Source organism: Pezoporus flaviventris, unplaced genomic scaffold, assembly GCF_033815535.1.
Source record: "Pezoporus flaviventris isolate CSIRO_AGI_PZ_B2104156 unplaced genomic scaffold, CSIRO_AGI_Pfla_v1 ptg000015l, whole genome shotgun sequence".
Lineage (NCBI taxonomy): Eukaryota > Metazoa > Chordata > Aves > Psittaciformes > Psittacidae > Pezoporus > Pezoporus flaviventris.
The window spans coordinates 27217885-27236126 of record NW_026892563.1 but is presented as its reverse complement, the minus strand read 5'-3'; the positions used below and the strand labels follow the sequence as shown (position 1 = coordinate 27236126).

The window sequence follows — 18242 nt, the reverse complement described above, 5'->3', positions numbered from 1 at the left end:
GTTATTTGAAAAACATGAAGATATGCCATAGTTTGCTAATCTTGTTTTTTCTTCAGGGTACCTGTGTGATTGTATTGTATGTTAAACTGGTGGCTGGGAGCTTGGATAAAATTTGAGTATTATGTGTGAATACATTCTTCTGAGTTATCATTTAGCAATGTAAGTGTTGCCGTTGATTGTTTTACAGCGTACGTAGGTGATAGCAGTTTTTCTGTTGTATTGGAAAAAACTCTGCCTTGTTTGGGAAGAATAATTTAGTGATATAAGCTTCTGAACTTGGTTCACTTACAAGAAAGTTTTGCAAGAAAGTTAAGAAAGAGTTTTAACTGAACAGTGTAAAAAAAGATGGGGAGAAGAAGTGATGGTTGTGCTCTGGAACATACTGTATATGCATCATAAATTCGTAATAATAAGATACAATACTTAATATTTTGAGTGTGTGATGTACTGATGATCATCTGAAATGAGAAGGCTATAAGGAGTTAGGAAATAACAGGGAAGATAATGAATCAAGTCTTAGCTGAAGTTAGCAGGCAAAATTATGGCTTAATTAAAATTCTACCATACATGCAAAAAAAAACCCCACAACACCATACATAACAAACAAAAATATTCTGCAAACAATGATAAAAGAAACCAATTATTTACTGTTTTTGTAATGTTAAAATACTTCACCAAGGTAAGTTGCAGTTAAAAGTAATGTGAGTAATTTTGAAAATGGAAATACATGAAGATGCATTTATACAAGTGCAAGACTAAATATTTTACATAGCTGTATTTCAATGAGAAGATACACAGTAAGTGCACACTAAGCAGGCAAAACTTAAAGTTAGTTCCATATGCTGTTGTATAGTTCATGCACAGATCTCTCCCAAAGTAAAGAGGCTGTTCCAAATAATTCTTGCTGGGATGAAAAACAAGATGGGTTGCTGGTAAGGGTGTCAGCGTGGATGGGGGTCAGTTATAGACATTACTTACTGTAATTTGTGATTGCCGTGGGAGAGGGGTGGCTGTTGGCGTGATAGTAATACTGCTGGTGATTTTGTTGGTGGACTTACTGGGTAGGCCATTAGCTAGTGCTGGTGTTCTGTTGTCTTGCACTGGATTACAAGGGCTGATAGGCTTGGAATTGTTGAGAGCTTGGACATAAGGACTTCCTAAATGGATGTGGATTTTGTTATCCTCAGTAGTTATTACACTTGATCCTGTACTGTTAGATCTCTGAAACTGCCATGACGACTGCCTGTCTGGGGATACTCTAAAAATGGTGTGCTTGGCTCCCATTTCGAAAGGCTCCAAGGAGAGTATTTGTTCCTGAGAACTTGAACTTGGTAAAGCCAAAGGAGACATTGTTCTCTCAGGAGTTAAAGAACCACATGATTCAGGAGTTTGAGATCTTGCAAAAGTAGCCATAGTAATAGGAGAAATTACTTGCTCTGGGCACATGTAATCTTCTGCTGCTTTTGATTTTACAGGTGTTAAGGAGGTGTTTTGAATAATGGTTATTCTTTGCTTTGGAGTGCCACAGTTGGGTATAACTGCTGTGCTTGTGTAGGAGTGAGGACTTTCAGAAGTAGGACTAGTTATTTCAAGTGTTGCTGTGTTCTGTCCATGATCTGGAGTTACCTTTATATGAAGAGGTTGGCCTGGTGTATGGCTTAGCACTAGGTCTCCAGACTGTGCACAGTTTCCATTTTGTTTGGTATAAATCTTTCCATTTTGAGGATGACTCTCTTTGGGCTTCATCCAAGGTATCCATAATTTTTTGTTCATGGCATTTGCAATGGATGAGTTGCTTTTGAAAGACACTGTTTGTTCTTCCTCATTGTTGTCTTTATCTTCATTATCGTTGTCTTCTTGCAGCTGCTCATTTATGACTGTTCTCTCTAAAGGCATGAGGGTTTTGTAATCAGGCGGTTCATTGTGTGCTGGATCAGTCTGGACTTCTTTAGAAAAAAGTTGCAAGTCTGATGTTCTCCTTCCATTGAGACTGGTCTTGAAGTTGTTGCTGAAGCATCTGTACCTCTCCAATTCTTTTGTGAGGCTTTCAATTTCTTTTGCTAACTCCCTGTTCTTGTGTTCTTGCTGGAGGAGTTTCTTCTGTAAGACTGTATGATCACCTCGGAGGTGACAGATTAGGTCTTCTGTTGCCATGTATTCATGAATTTTTTCTTTCAGTGCATCTACTTCTCTGGAAAGATGACTTGATTTAGCTTCCTCCTCTTTGAGCTTCTTAAAAAGGCGCTGCTCTTGATTGGACTCTGCCTTTTCTGTTAATTTATATCTAGCCATTTCCATTTTCACAGCCTCCAGCTCTCCTGATAGGAGCTTGGCTCTGTCTCGTTCATTGACGTATCTTCGTTCAAGAGATTCAAACTCATCTTCAGTTTTCATAAGATCATCTTCTATGGCCTTCATTTCTTGCAGCTTCTGCTTAAGCCTCTCAACTTCTTGAGAAAGATCTTTGATTTTGTTGTTTTCCTGCTGCAAGGAGGTGCTGGATTTGGTACTCTCCTTATGTTTATTTTTAAGTTCTTTTTCAACACCTTCCAATGACTGAAGTCTTTTTCTTAGAATATTCACTTTAGAAACAAGATCACTTCCTTTCTCCTCTTCAGCTTTCAATTTGTTTTTCAGTTCATCTCTTTCTTTAATAACACTGGACACTTTTTCCTCTGCATCAGATTTTGATTTCAGTGCTTTTTTACTTTCCTCGATTAGTTTTTCTGTAACTGACATCACTTTATTTTGTTCCACCTGAAGCTGAGAAGTTGTGGCTTGCAGCTTTTCTTCTGTTTGCTTTATTTTTTCACCCATAGTTTTTCTTTCATCCACAAGCATCACTGTTAGACTCTTCAGCTTTGTTAAATCTTCTTTAAGTGTGAACTCAGTTTTTTCTAACTTACTTTCAGTTGCTTCAAGCTCACCAACTCTAGCTTTTAAGCCATCCAGCTCATGGGACAGCTGCTTCGTTAACATCTTTTCTCTCTCTAGGTTGCATTTCAGGGAGTAACATTCCTGTTTATTCTTGTTGAAAGCATCTTCTAATTTCTCCAGCTCCATAATTCTTTTGTTAAGTTTGCCAACTTCCCCTTTAAGGTTCTTGCTCTGTGATGCTTCTTTTTCTAACTTTCTATTAAGTTCTCTGCACTGATCTTCCATTTTTATGAGCTCTTCATCTTTTCCTTCCATCTCCAGCAGTTGTTTCCGTAGTTCTTCTACTTCAGTCATAAGCATGGAGTTCCCATACTCCCCCTTATTTATCTTATCCCTTAGGTCTTGCAGTTCTTTTTCTGCTTTTCGTAAAGATTTATTGGTCTCTTCCAGGTCATCAATTTGTCGGCTGAGAGCAGTTAGTTTTAACTGCAGCTGACGATTCTGACTGTCTTCATTGGTTAGTTTGGCCATCATTGCTTCTTGGTCTTGGGAAATCTTACTGCTTTGGGCTTGAAGTTCAGCCTTCAGCCTACTGGCTCTTTGTTCTTCTTCTTGAACTTTGGCTTCAGCAAATGACAGCTTCTCATGTGCTTCTTCTGCAGAAGTGGTTAATTCTTGAATTTTTTGACTTTGTTGATTCAACTGCTCAGTGAGTCTTTGCTGTTCATCCACCACCATTAAAGTAAAGGATTTCAGTTTAGTCAGTTCTTCTTTCAGTTTAGCTATTTTCTTCTTGTCTTCCTTCTCTCTTTTTGCCTGATATGCTGCTTCTTGTTCAAGAAGCTTTTTCAATCTGTGGGAGGAAATAATATTGTATTTTGTAGCCATTTTAATGGGCATTTAAAAACACACTTGAAATATTATGACATCTCTTCCAGATGTGCATGAACATCCACTTGAACTTGTAACTACAAGCAGACCTCTCATTGTAGGATCATGGGAAAGTGTTCGCAGGCCTGACTTTCTATTCAGAAGTTCTGTTGTAATGGACACTTCAGTATGATCAATTAGACTTAACAACTTCAATAATTATGCATCTTTGTTTATGTTTAAGTTTTTGACAGGTATCAATGGAACAAAATTTATTGGTATTCTGCTCTGGAACAATATGGATCTTGGCTGTTGGCTGAGGCTAGGTATGTGCATGCAGGTGTTTTATTTAGGAAATGTGATTATCATAGTGGGTAAGAAATTAAATCAGTACAGCCCTTAAGGGCAGGTGTAATTTACAGCATCATAAACCTCCTAATAACTTCAAGTTGCTTATAAACCATCCTGATGTTTTATGATTAAACCTTATGGATGTTAAAGTATGTGAAGGAAATGTAGCCACACCAGGCAGTTAGTCAGGCTGCCTGGTATCAATTTCTAAGCAGTACATCAGAGCAAAACTGCAGATAAGTCAGTTCTCAGTAGAAATGCAGGCCTTGTGGCCTTGTATCACACACACAGATGCACTCAGCAGATAAACAGGTATTCAGGTTATGCCTTTTGAACTTGAGAAAGCCCAAATGTCTTGCTGTCTGTTAGGCTTGGATTCAGTCCTATATCCAAAACTTGCAGATGCACCTGGGTGCAGCCCTGCTTGTACATGATGCTTGAAGGTTTTTGTAATGGTTTTCCAAAATTAGTTATACAAGTTTATATTAGTACTCAGTCTTACCCAAGATGCAACATACTTAATTTGTTAGTACCTCAAATTAAAGAACCTCAAAGGTTCTTTTACAGCCTTTTCTTTCTCGGGGAGATGCTTGTGGAGTTGGTCTGAGGTATGATTAGGTTTGGCAAGTATGTTTGCCTCCTTTCAATTAGATTATGCCCACCTAAATGTATATTCTGATATTAAAGACACATCTGAAAAGCCTAGGTTGAAGTAATGAAGTATTAGAATTTTTATGTTTCACTGTTGTACATATATATCCAGTTGTATGTGGATTGCATGAGGGAACTCTTGCATCTCAGACTGTACTTGCACAAAATTACTGGTTCAGTGCTCATTAGCTGAGGACCCCTTGCCTTTTTTTTTTCTTTTTTAGAGGTTTTTTTTCCTCCTGAAATACAATGACTCTCTAGAAGTTGCTGCTTGAACATACGATTCCTGTTCCGTATTTGTCTCTGGTCACTGTTGTGATGCCCTTGTCCAAGTGGTGCGTCTTTGCAGCTTCCCACTTACAAGTTCCTATTACAGCCATCCTTTTAGATCAGGAAGTGCTTAGATAGTGGCCTCCTTTGCACAGCTCTTCATTAGCTGTTGACTGACCGAAGGCGTGTGTTTCTGGGCATTTAAGAGGCTGCCTCAGCAGCATACCCGTTGGCAGCATTGTACTTTTCCTGCAAGGAGAGAGGAAGTCCCTGCCATTATACATTATACAACAGCCCATCAGACTTGTCTGATTTAACGATGGTGTTGTATAGAAGTCTGCGACTACAAAATTTCTTACATCATCTTTTACCTTTCCCACTGTTTTTATTTTAGTGCTTAAGTTGCACTATATTGAATGTAATAAAATGCTTTATATGAAAAATTGACAGAATGGAAAGTAGCAGTAAACAGAGTTGATATCAAAGACTTAAAGCAGCCCCACATTCTTTACAACAGTCAGTTAACATAATGGGGAAAACAGATGTGAAATAATAGAAGTGGAGAAGGAGAAGTTTGCGAAATGAGCTTGAAGGAATGCTGCTGGTTGACAGAACAATAATTGGGGAGAAGACTGCACTGTCTTCAAAGGCTGCTTTTTACTGTGTTTTTGGCACATGAACTTTTATCTGCTTTTCAGGGCTACTTTCAGTTTGAGTTCTCTTTAGTGTAAAAATCTCTCTTCCCTCCCCACCCTTGTCTCTAAATGCTTGAGTAGTGAAGTTCAGTTGATGATTTACTGTTGCCATAGATATAAAACCATAACAGAAACATAACTAACAATTTCATTTGGAATGAACTCGGTTTTTTTTGTGTGCATGAAGCTAAGACATATTAATACTGTTAAAATAGACTTGGGCTTATTAGCATTTATTTGTTTTAGCTTACTTCACTGTCATTTAATTTTGTAACACAAACTTAACTGAGTATTTTAATACCTAAATTAATCAGTATTTTACCTAATACTTCCGTGTTAATTAGATTATGTCTCTCTGGCCAAATGAAACTGTAATGCTCCAGTGACTGGTGTCCCTTAAATTGCTTTAGAAAGAAAACTTTTAGACTAAATAGTAAACTTCATCATCGGGTTGCTGTATACTTTTTTTATGATGCAAATAAGATAATTGTGCATAAAGTTGACAAATGTTTTGAGTGAATAATCCCAACAGCCCTTCCAGTGAGCATCAGTGTATGTACAATATTTTTTTCTGTCTTCTCTTCTATAATTTCATTTCTGAGGCTATCCCTAATGCTTAAGGCTTGCTTCAGCAAAGCACTTGAGGTTCCAGCCCAACCTGTGTGCTTGATTGAGGTAGTTTAACCCAATTTCTGATCAAGTCTGTGTTGCAAGGGTTATTTAAATTCAAGTGCCTAAACTATTGGTATCTGACCTGTTTCATTGTATAAACTGAGAAGGATTTTCAAGAGATTCTGTTTGTTTGGTCATGCGAGAAGACTTTAGGGTGTTTGAAAATGTTTCCTTCAATCAAAAGAAAAAATACAGTTTTATGATTAAAACAGAAGTGCCAGCACATACTTCTAGAGATGTTTCTTTAAACCCAAAAAACTTATATATAATATCACTCCACTGAAGTCAAGTTATGGAGCATAGTGCCGAAGCTGTGAGTTAAAGGATTTTAATGTGCTTCTAAAATGAAAAAAGTAATGTATTAAGCATTTTTTTAGTTTTTTTTTTTAGTATATTGTGTAGTGAAATTTTTGCACTTACTTTGATAACTGTATGCTTATTCATGTATTCCTATACAGAAAATGCCCTCAAGAGTGCTGAATAGATAATGATTTATTGGACAGAGTTGAGATTGGTATTGTAAGAAGTCAACTGGAGTCCACTAATATTTGCAGAAGAATTTTTCTTTGGCTGTTGAATTTCTGTTTCATGGTTCAGTAGGCCATGCAAGTGCATCTGTACACATGTGCTTAGGAATGGGAAAGGACCCTAAAATGTTTGGGAGTTTTGGTGGTGTGGGTCTCTGTTCTTTTTTAATTCATCGCCTGGTTTTGGTCAGCTATTTTAGGGGAACCTGAGTTGTGCAGGTCGGGGCTTGATTACGTATATCATTTGAAATAAGGCAAATCACATCTTTAATTGAAAAAGTGCTGTAACTGTGGCATTTTGTGACATTTTACATACTTCTGTGACAGATAAAAATACTTTTTGTTAACTTCACCCAAAAAGCTCTCTTTCTGAAGAAGAATATCCAGAGTATTTGAGAGACCAATTTTGCCAAATATATGTAAAGGTAAAAAAAAGTTGTCAAAAAAAAAAAAAGGAACAGGCACTCCCATATCCAATAAAATATTTTTATTGTTTTTGTTTTCAGTTGAATTTCATGATCATGTAATTTCATATTAGGCAAAGATAGGTATATCATTTAGTCAAAGCTTTCACAGGTAATTCCAAGCAGTTGACTTCATAGGACTACAAGAACTCTTTTGAATCCAGGCCAGCAAAACCAGGCATTGGGAATTGTTTACATAGAATCATAGAATAGTTAGGGTTGGAAAGGACCTCAAGATCATCTAGTTCCGACCCCCCTGCCCTGAGCAGGGACACTCACACTAAACCATGTCACCCAAGGCTCTGTCCAACCTGGACTTGAACACCACCAAGGATGGAGCATTCACGGCTTCCCTGGGCAACCTATTCCAGTGCCTCACCACCCTCACAGTAAAGAACTTCCTCCTTATAACCAATCTAAACTTACCTGTTTAAGTTTTAACCCATTACCCCTTGTCCTATCACTACAGTCCCTAATGAAGAGTCCCTCCCCAGCATTCTTATAGGCCTCCTTCAGATACTTGGAAGGCTGCTATGAGTTTTCTCTTCTCCAGCCTGAACAGCCCCAACTTTCTCAGCCCGTCTTCATACGGGAGGTGCTCCAGTCCCCTGATCATCCTTGTGGCCCTCCTCTAGACTTGTTCCAACAGTTCCATGTCCTTTTTATGTTGAGGACATAAGAACTGTACACAATACTCCAAGTGAGGCCTCAAACCTAACATTCATGTTTTTATGAATATGACTGTTAGGTAGTTATGCAGAGTCAGGGTAGTGTCTTACTACTTTTTCTTCAGAACTTCTTTTATAAATTACTGCTTTTTTAGTGGCTTACTGCCATGATGGTTTGCAATACCAGTTGCCTGCCTTTTTACCTTTTTATGTCTTTAACGGCACTGTATTGGTTGGCTCTCCTCTGTTCATCTTAATCACTTTCCTTAGCATGGGTACGATAGCTTCTTGGTGTTAATCCCATGCATTCAACTGTACTTTATTGCTTTACAGTAGTTTTGGGTTTTTGCTTTTGTTGTTTTTGGGTTGTTTTTTTTGTTTGTTTGTTTTGTCTTGTGGTGGGTTTTTTGGTTTGGTTTGGTTTGGTTTTGCCCCCCCCCCCGCATGTGTGTATAGCTTTGGCTACACTACATTATGTTTAGCAACATAATGACAGTGTGTTCTCTACAAGATATGGGGACTCCTAAAACGGTTCATTGTCTTGATGTCATGTGATATCATTTTGTCTTTAACTGTAGTTTTTTGCTGTTATGGGGGGGACCTGTATTACATCAATGCTGTTTATGTTTTTAGAGCAATCTAAGGGGATGGCTTTTCCTTCCTGAGTATCAGGGAAACCTAAGAAAGCACGAGACCCTTATTTTATAATGCTTTGAGTTTGTTCTAGAATGAATCATTACTCTTAGAGGATAAAGCCAATACTTTATTTTTTTCTTTAAGCAATCTTGTAATGATGGCTTTAGAAAAGCCTGTTGATGCAAGTGAAATAGGTGTTGGTTTATAAAGCTGTACTTTAAACATTCCTGTCACTGAAGTATTGGGGAGATTTTAATATGTACCTTATCTTTATTTTTATCAGATCTTTATTTTTATCAGATTATTCTGCAGAAATGATGGAGACTGTGAATGTGTTGTTGGTTTGTTTGTTGTTTTGGGTTTTTTTTTTTTTAATCATATTTTTATCTAGCTTGTGCTCTTCACCCTTTTCCAGGTAAAAGATGTAGCTTACTAGAGGTTCTACAGGTTGTAACATGGGGGAGATTTTCTTCTAAAAGTTTTGAACACGTACTTGAATTTCCCCCTGTACAATGCAAATAAAAGCACTTAACCTGAAAGCTTTTAAATGTAGATGAAGTCATGCCTCTTACTCCTAGGCGTTTTTCTCAGTTAGCAATAAGCCATGGCCTGGCCTTTAATAAGAGAAGAAACTTGCTTCATCATTTCTGGTGAGTCTTGCAAACAGTTGTAATTTTTGACAGCAATGCAGTTAAATATTTGGTTTTGTAAGACAGCCAGTCTGTCTGTGCCTTCCACAGTTTATTGCAACAAAATTTGGGTTTGTTAAAATGGGTTTCTTGGGGTGGCTGTGCATTTTATTCTTTTTCATTTTTCCTTTGCCTACAATTCTGCTTATAGATGTGTAGTTTTTATGAAGACATATGTTATAGCTACTTTTATGGGTCTCTTATCTTTATTAATGCTTCTTTTTTCTCCTTGTCACAAAGAAAATCAAAAGCCTTTGAAATTACAGCAGCAACAGCATACCATAGGTATTGTGTAATCTGTTGCCTTTATCTGAATCAGTCAGCACTTCCCAACAGAATGCGAACACTTACTTTAAAATGCATTTTCCGGTGTGTTTTTGCATATGTATATTTTAATTCATTACTTTATACTAGGATGTGCACCTCCACAAAGGGTGTCTCAACTGCAAGAGACTGTGCGTAAGGCAATTTCCTGATAAGGAAATTCATTTTATAAAATGAGAACTTACATGGAGGAGGATGCGAGTTCTGCTTATTACTCTACAGGCTGCCAAAGAATAATTGTTTTATCTGGTGCTTAAAATGCTGACTTGCTTTACAAGTCTTAATAGAAGTCATAGATGATGAATGGTGTTGCCAGTTCTGGGTTTACAGGCAAAATTTCAAATGGATAACCAGATGTATTTAGCTGTGATGCTGAGTAAACATATGCAGATAATAACAGTCTTTTAAAAATTAATTAATCTGGAGCAGTAATGTTGTTTGTGATCATGATTTCACAACTACTAAACTGCTGAAAATTCTTCCTGGCAATATAGGGATGGATATTGGCAGTCATAAATGTTTCAAAATCCTGTGTAGATTTGGTGACAGTAAATGGCATGAGAAATTTTTAACAAATTTATGTTGGTTGGTATAATATCTAAGGCTGGATTAACATTCACCTAGAGTTGCCCTAATTTTAGTTCAGTACTAGAATTCAGTATTATTTTACCATGAAACCTCAGTTTAAGAGTATAAAATTCAGACTTGTATTATATAGGTCAGGTTGGACAAGGCCTGGGCTGACATGTGTGAGGCCCTGCCCATGGGAGAGGCTTGGAACTAGATGATTTTGAGGTCCTTTCCAACCCCAATCTTTCTATGATTCTCTATTCTTTCCATATCTAGATGTTCTTGGGAATTAAGTGTCAATGAAGTGATTGCATTTGATAGGTTGATACTTGATACTGCATGGTAACATATGAAATTGATGGGAGAGATCCTGTGTCTTTATGAACCTGAGTTTTGTTTTAAATGTATATTTCCAGCATTTGTGTTAGAACATTATTGCTTGATCAGTTACTGAGATGTTTTAAAAATCACCAGTGTTATAAAACACTCAGTACTATGGAGATAAACAGGACGGTGATTTTCCACTAATCCCCTCACACAGTGGGCAGGTGATGTGTTTGTATTGTCTGTTTGGAGTGTCAGTGTCAGTAATTGCTACCATTGTAGTCTGTTGCTAGCTTGTAGCAACTGAAAAATTGTAGTAGGATTTAATTGAGCTCTTGAAAACTATCTTTTAGATGGTTTCCCCTCCATTCCCCATGGGAAGATTAGGCACAAACAAGGGAGTGCAGCTTGTCCAAGTTCTGGAAAGTTCTGGTCAGGCTGCCAGTAGCAGTGAATATCCCAGTCACGTGTGTGTAGTTTGTGCGAGGCAAATATTACTTAGTTATTACTGCCATGCTGTTTACTGTTGGTGGAAGCGTAATACTTGGAGAGCTGAGTTTTTGTCTTAGCTATTTAATCTGCATCCTTCAAGTAAGTGAGGAGTTTGCAGAAGTTCTGATTCCCTGAATGAGTTAGTTGCTTCAACTCCATGTCTGTTTGTAACCCACAAGTCATTTTTTACACTTTTCAGTTTAAAGATGCTTCAGATTAAGAAAACAATCTTAAGTTTTCTGTGAGCAATTTCAATAAATAGGTAAATACTGTCTATATTTTGACTGTGGGTTTGTTTTTTTTTTTTTCTGTATATAACATCATAGTGTGTAGGTTCAAGGTGGACCTCTTTTATGGATACTTATTTTGGAGGTCATTTGGGAAAATAGGTGCTTTTCTGGCGTCTGTTTCACCTGGGGCAGTGCTTGTGCTGCTATCTTGACCAGAGCTGGCATAATTGTGCAAGGATCCAATTCATACAACCTTTTTTAAACTTCAATTAGTTAATATTTTTGGTATGACAGAAAATGCACTAAGCCAACAATAACACCTCATGTTACCCAGAGGGGACTGGTTAGTCGTAAATGTCATTTTCCCATAACATTTGCAGGAACTGGATGTTCTCTAAAACGATCTTAACACACATTTTATATACAAATAAATCTCTGCAGCCACATTTTTATCTATGGGCAGAATAGGCACTGCGCCTATCTCTTACACTAACCATGGCCTTATTTGTATATTATTAGTCATCTGCAGTGGTAGAATTTAGAACTTTCCATACTGCCATACATACTTCCTCTGTTGAACTGAAGGCATCCTCATTGCTGCCACTCCTGGATATAAGCTGCTCACTTATACAGTGGCCACTTGTTTCTTAGACAGGTGGAGGTTGGCTGCAGACTTAGTATGTTCTTAATATGCTCAATGCATGTGACAAGAATCTATGTGTGGAAATTGTGATTAGAGCCACATAGATTAAACACTGAAAGTTGAATAAAAGTATTTTAGTACTGAATAGGGCTGTCTGGGAAGGCCGTGAGTTTGCCATCATTTGGAGGAATGGGGCTAGTTAAAAACAATTAGACAAACATTCCTCAGGATTGATGTAGGTGGTGTCACTCCTGTGCAAGAGGATAAATTCCATGACTTCTTGAGAGTCCTGTTCATACCCATAAAATCTTAACTATATACATAGATCTTAAGACAAAAGTGAGCTCCTTTTCTGGTGTTCTTACTTCCTCAAGTAGCTTTGTGAATAATAAACTCTGAGTGTCTGAAGACTGGGCCTAGGTGGCACCCCATTCCTTTTTGAGGCAGAAAACGTGAACCTTAATTGTTACTGCAAATTTAGCTTAAAATACTTAATTTTTCCTTGATGCAGGGTTTCTTGAAGTAATGTAGTTGAGGATTTCCAAATAGGCAAGAGACTTCAATAAGGTTTGCCTTTACAGTTGCAACCTTTTCTAGTAGCCAAGACTAGGAGCGTAAGAGCAGTAATAACACATATGTCAAACAGAGATTTCACTTTGAAGCTAAATATGCATCTTTTTCCTGGAGACCTGATAATGTGAGGGTGTCCATTTTCTCTAAGGTGGAGTTGTCCTGCACTTATTCTTGGAGGACACAGGTGAAAAAGGTTGTAGTAATGCATTGCAGCATGGTTAACTAGGTAAAGATGGCTTTGAAGCTACAAGTGATGCAGAATGCTGCTAGCTTCCTGTTTTGCAGTATATAACCTTCAGAAACTGTATAAAACCTATTTCCGATAGATTACAAATTGCTTCTGGGTACAGTTCTAGGTACTGAAACTTTGTAGTTCCAGGGACTCTGCTAGTTGAGAGATAATTCACTTTCTTGTTACAAGTCCTAATAAAATCCTTTTAAATGTCCTTCTTGTATGTCTCCTATATCTGAATCTGTTGGGATTTGAGATATGGGATGTTTGAAAGTTGAATTTTCTCTTCTCTTGGTAGGACCTCAGGCCACGCTGGCGTGGGAGGTCTTGGTGAATCTCATAAAGGTGCAAAGTCAACGCATGATTTGTGTAAAGCACATTAATCCTTGGCATCGGCGTTCTTCCTTGGGATTTAAGTTTACATGGTCAACATAAGTTCTAGAAACTGATCTTCAGAGAGCACCAACACATTGGTTTAGACTACAGGATAGGAAGATCCAGTGGAGAGCTAAGAATGATAGTCTGAGAAATTTTTTAATGGTTATAGTTCTAACCAATGTCTACTTCATAATTTAATTTACATATTTACATAGCATTTTAAGTACCCACTTCACCTATGATGTATTATTTAACTAAAGAACATCTTTTACTCAGATGTGTCAATTATGATGTGTTAAAGTAAGATTTTTCTGTTCTTCTGAAGCCTTGGTAGTTCACTGCATTAAAGATCAAATGCCCTGCTTAAGCATAAAAGAAAATTGGGTCCTTTAGTCGTATGTCCACTAAATGTGCCAGTAAGAGTTTGTGTCTAGAATGAGCTACTTGCGTGTGAGTTCAGCAGCTGTTGCTTGTTTTGGAAAATAAATGTCTCGGGAAAACCCCTGAATTGTTACCATTCAAAAAAATGGATTTAACTAGTTCTTGCTATTCTGTGACCAATGGTTTCTTAAAAGCTTTTAAAAATTGGTCTGAACAGTCTTCCTAAAGCCAAGACAAATACTTATTTTTCCATCTTTAGTTGTTTTCCAGTTTACTTGCTCTGCCTTTCAAAAACTGTCATAGAGAGTTAGGAAAGAGGAGCATCATATTTATGTATGCTTCCCCTGCCCCTTCATATGAAGACTTTTAGACTCCAAGTGTTCCCTGTTCTTCAAACAACTGTTAATTCAGTCAAAAGTTTTCTGCCTTGTTACAGTACCCCAAATTGATTTATAACTCAGTATTGTTATGTGACTGAAGGCCATTTGACTACATGCCCTATTTGATCTCTTTTCCTGCCTCTTGGCTGATGGTCTGTGATGTTTAGGTTATATTTTTCTATTTTCAGATGTCACTGAAAACGAAGGAGCTGTAGCATGCCTCATGTAGAGTATGTTTCTGATGTAATACATTTTAGCTTTTATCATTAATTTATAATGTGATTTCAAATGCTGAAAATAAAAGACACAATTATCCCTAGACAGAGCTTGCTAGTTTGTTTGGTTAACTGCATTAGCCTAGATACATGAGAAGGTAATTTGCAGGTTATAAAATGTTACCTTGTCGAATTACGATTCCCCCCACCCAGTTAATCCTGATTGGAGAATTTTCCTACGTTCAAAGATGGCATCTAGAGCTTTAGGCAGAGGATGGGAACAAAGCAAGGGCAAGCAGGCACTTTTCAAAGCGGCTGCTCCTTCATATACCATTGTTACTTTTTCATCCTTCCTCCTTTTAGAGTGTTAGCAAAATATGTAAACTTAAAAGATTCTTGTCAGCTGTTGTCTGCTGCTTTCCCAAAAGGGAATCAATGTATGCAACTCCAAGCACAAGTCTCCAGGGGTTGGTGTCATCCCTGCATTCCTCTTATAGGCAGTCTATTTTATCTAGCTTGAATTAACTTATATTGAAGCTGTGCTTGCTGACTTTGCTTCAGAGGCTTTTTATCTCCCTGCTCTGCTTACACATATGCAAGCAAATGTACATACCCATATATGTATATTAGATATGTTTCTAGAAACGTGTTTTAGGAGAAGTCTTAAACCTGCCAAGGTTCATGGTGGCCTTTTCATTGAAGCCAATTCAGTATTTAATTTAGGAATGACATGGTCTGCTAGTGAAAAGACTTTTCTCTTTATATGAAACAGTATACTGTACTCTTTAGCAAGTGAAGAGAATGTTTCAGCTTTGATCATTAACAGGTGTAATTTTTTTTCCCCCACCTACCTACATCCAGCTTACTATGTTCAGCACTGGATTTCAGATGTTTTGGTCATGGGTTGGCTGCCCCAAAGGTGGAGGAGTTACAGCCTGAGGTTCAATTTAAAAAAAAGCAATTAGACTCGTAATTAATTCACTTGCCTTTTTTCTATGTAGGGATCTGAAACAGAATGGCTCTGCTGAGGCTGAGAATGTGCTTGGCTGGTGGGAATGTTTTGAAGTTGAAAACAAAACCAACTGTGGCATTTATTAGGTGGCTTCTGAAACATCTCTGTAGCCAAGTAGAATACAGTCCTGCCTGCGGTAAGCCAAGTAATGGTGATAAATTTTCCTAATTTTTGCAATTTGACTTAGTGACTGAAAGTTATGTACATTTTACCAGAATATTGATTAAATCCATAAAAATTTGATGGAATTCAGTGAGTTTATACTTTCTCAAACATGGTTTTGTCCATGTGCTAAAATCCAATATGCAATTAAAATGTGAGTTTTATAAGTGTATTACTTTCCGTTTTTAAACAGCCAACCTTGTGTGTATTTTTCATGGTAGTTGCAATGTGCTGCTTCATTTCAGCTTTAAATACTTTTTCTCTTTCTCTTACACTCTTATTGCAGTAGTTGCAATGCAAACACTAGGTAAGTCTTTTGTCTCCAATAAAAAAAAAAAGCTAAGTTTTAAATCCACTCTCTGTAATGAATTTGAAAGAAATTGCTTTGAATATTAGATTTAAGGCATATCTTTTAAGAACTTGAACCCATCATTTCTTTAAAGTGTGATTGCCGTATTCCTTCCCAACCTTTTGGAAACCTATACAGGGCAATGAAATCTGGTTGATGAGTTTTTTTTATTTACCTGAAATGTATGCAAGATGAATGTTTTTCTTGTCAGAAGTATTTTGTTTTTTCCATCCACATTTTCAGTTATGCTCATGGGAGCTTTGTGTACCTTATCTGTACAACTGTGAAAGTTTGTTGAAGCTTGAGCATGAGCAGTTAGGTGGTTTTGGGCTTTGGTTGCTCAGCTTCTATGAGCATGCAATCTGAAGCAAGGCTCAAGTTCTGCTTATTTACCTCAGTAGCCAGTCTCTGGTGGTCGTCCATAGGTCCCCTGCCCAGCTCGAGGCTGAATTCAAGCAGTTAGGTTATGTCATCATGGGATGCATGATGAGCTGTAGGTATGTGCATTTATCAACTTGAATGACCAAGGTTATAGGACTTTGAGTTTGTGTTGAAATGTTGTCTAGCAAGGTTGGCTTGAACTTTCACACCCGAGCTTTCAATTTTGTTATTAAAGGAGGGTTATACAATGATGTTGCTGGGTGTTTGCTCAGCTAGCATTTATTTATTGCGTGAACATCCACCTCTTTACTGTCACCTCAGTTCTGTTGTTCTGGTATGGAGGCAGTGCATTGGGAGGGGCTGATTTTACTGTTTAACTGCAAGCTACAGACTACCACAGAAAACATTCAAATATATTTTCCCTGAATTTGTGAACACTGGAGGAAAGTGAGCTGTGAATGCCTGAGTGTGCTCCATGGGTCCATCAGCCTGAGTGCTGTTACTGACCTTCCAGAAACAACACATGGACATGCAATCAAAGTGATTTCTCTCTCACTGATAGAAAACACAGGAAACCTCAAAATCAGCATAACATACTGAGAGGTGTTAAGACTTAACATGTTCATTACTTCCCTTAAATCAAAAGACTGGGCACTATATTTAGAATTTTTCAGCAATGCCTCTTATATCTTGGAGCTACGTAATAGAGTTTAGTGAATGGCTGAACTAACCAAGCTTTCACCCACTTCAAAAAAGCTCAACATGAACCTCAAGGATGCCATGGCAGAACCATTCAATATAAGAAACACAAACCTAAGCAATTGAAAATGATTTATTTTTATTGGTAAGGCATAGTTTCTAAGTTCAAATCAACTTGATGGCAGACTAAAGTATTAAGGGAAAATATTAATGAGTCAGAACTAAAATTTATAGGATGCTTTTTAAAAATAGGTCTTCCTACACTGTAAGCTCCTTAGGATTCTCTGACTTAAGATATTTTTATTGCTTCTTTAATGAACTGTATTAAGGTAATACCACACCCAGAATTTGTGAGAAGCTGTTTGCGGGAGAGGTCTAGAGGAGCAATGGCTGCTCCCTTGCCCATGCTGACCTATACCTGGTAAAGAATTTTTCCTGATGAAATGTACCAGCCTTTTAAGAACTGCCACAGAGGGAAAACTGGGATGTAAAACAGGCTGAATTTTTTATCCTGTGACAATGGCAAGCATGGTAATTCATCACAGTATTAGGTAAACACTACTTGATTTTATTAGTATTGACAGGGAAGATAAAATAATTGTGAGTTATATCCCTTGTTCTTCTGGATCAAATATCTAAAAATTCCGCTGTCAGCAGTACATGATGTTTGTCAGTAGAGGGAAGGGAAATGGCGGGGAAGGAACAGTCAGTGCAGTTTGATAGGAAGTTGACTTTCATTTCTGGAGGATATACTTGCTCTTAAAAATGCTTTCTCTTTACACTGAATGTTGTTAAAAATTACTAAAAAAAGAAATACAAGTGAAGAAATACAGTTGTTGAAGACTGAATTATGTGATAATTCTTTTCCTTTGCTGCCTCCTTTTACTGTTAGGTGATTCAAGGTAATGTTTTAATTGCTTGAAATTAGAGACTCTCAATATGTATTAAGAAATCTGATAAAAGAGTGTAATACTGGGGTGGGATGGTGTGGTGGTATACAACAATAGTGAGACATTATAATTCAGTTTAATTATTGTGAAATTCTTTTACCGGTTAGTATAAATGAGAGGAAAATAGGTTCTCTAGGTATTAAGTGAAGAATATTTTCCCTTTTGATCTAAGAAAGACGAACTGTGGCAAATAGAGTTCTTACGGCTTTTGATAGATGTTATGTTTCATATTAGGCTAGCAGCATTCACAGCACAGATGGTACTGTGGAAATCGCTAAAGCAGTAGTTAATGATAAATGTTACCCTCCTCTGGATTTAGAGGAGCTGAAATAGTTTCTTACCTACGTGTAGGCTTTTTTCTTTTTCTAATTATTGCCTATATCAAGTGTTGATGTTTATTGCATGTGTTGCATTTGTATGATTTTTTTATCATATCGTAGTCCTTTGACTTCAGCTAATCCTTTCTACTCAGACACATTCTTTAAAGTATGTTACTTTAGTTCATAACCTATGTTTTCATAATGTAGCTAACTTACACTTTACAACTTGACTATTTATTAGGCATTAAATCCACTGG

General features: G+C 37.3%; 2 protein-coding genes across 5 annotated transcripts in view; one reads left to right on the top strand and one right to left on the bottom strand.

Moving 5' to 3' along the window:
* The window catches only part of CMSS1 (cms1 ribosomal small subunit homolog), a 250502-nt gene that overhangs the window by 15800 nt on the left and 216460 nt on the right, over positions 1-18242 (top strand). The gene's annotated exons all lie outside the window — the stretch shown is intronic.
* Positions 1-18242, bottom strand: part of FILIP1L (filamin A interacting protein 1 like) — a 207602-nt gene that overhangs the window by 13281 nt on the left and 176079 nt on the right. For all 4 annotated transcript variants that reach the window (XM_061453884.1, XM_061453886.1, XM_061453885.1 and 1 more), the window contains one exon: positions 979-3730. In XM_061453884.1, coding sequence (XP_061309868.1) covers positions 979-3730 — 2752 coding nt within the window. The remainder of the gene's footprint in view (positions 1-978; positions 3731-18242) is intronic.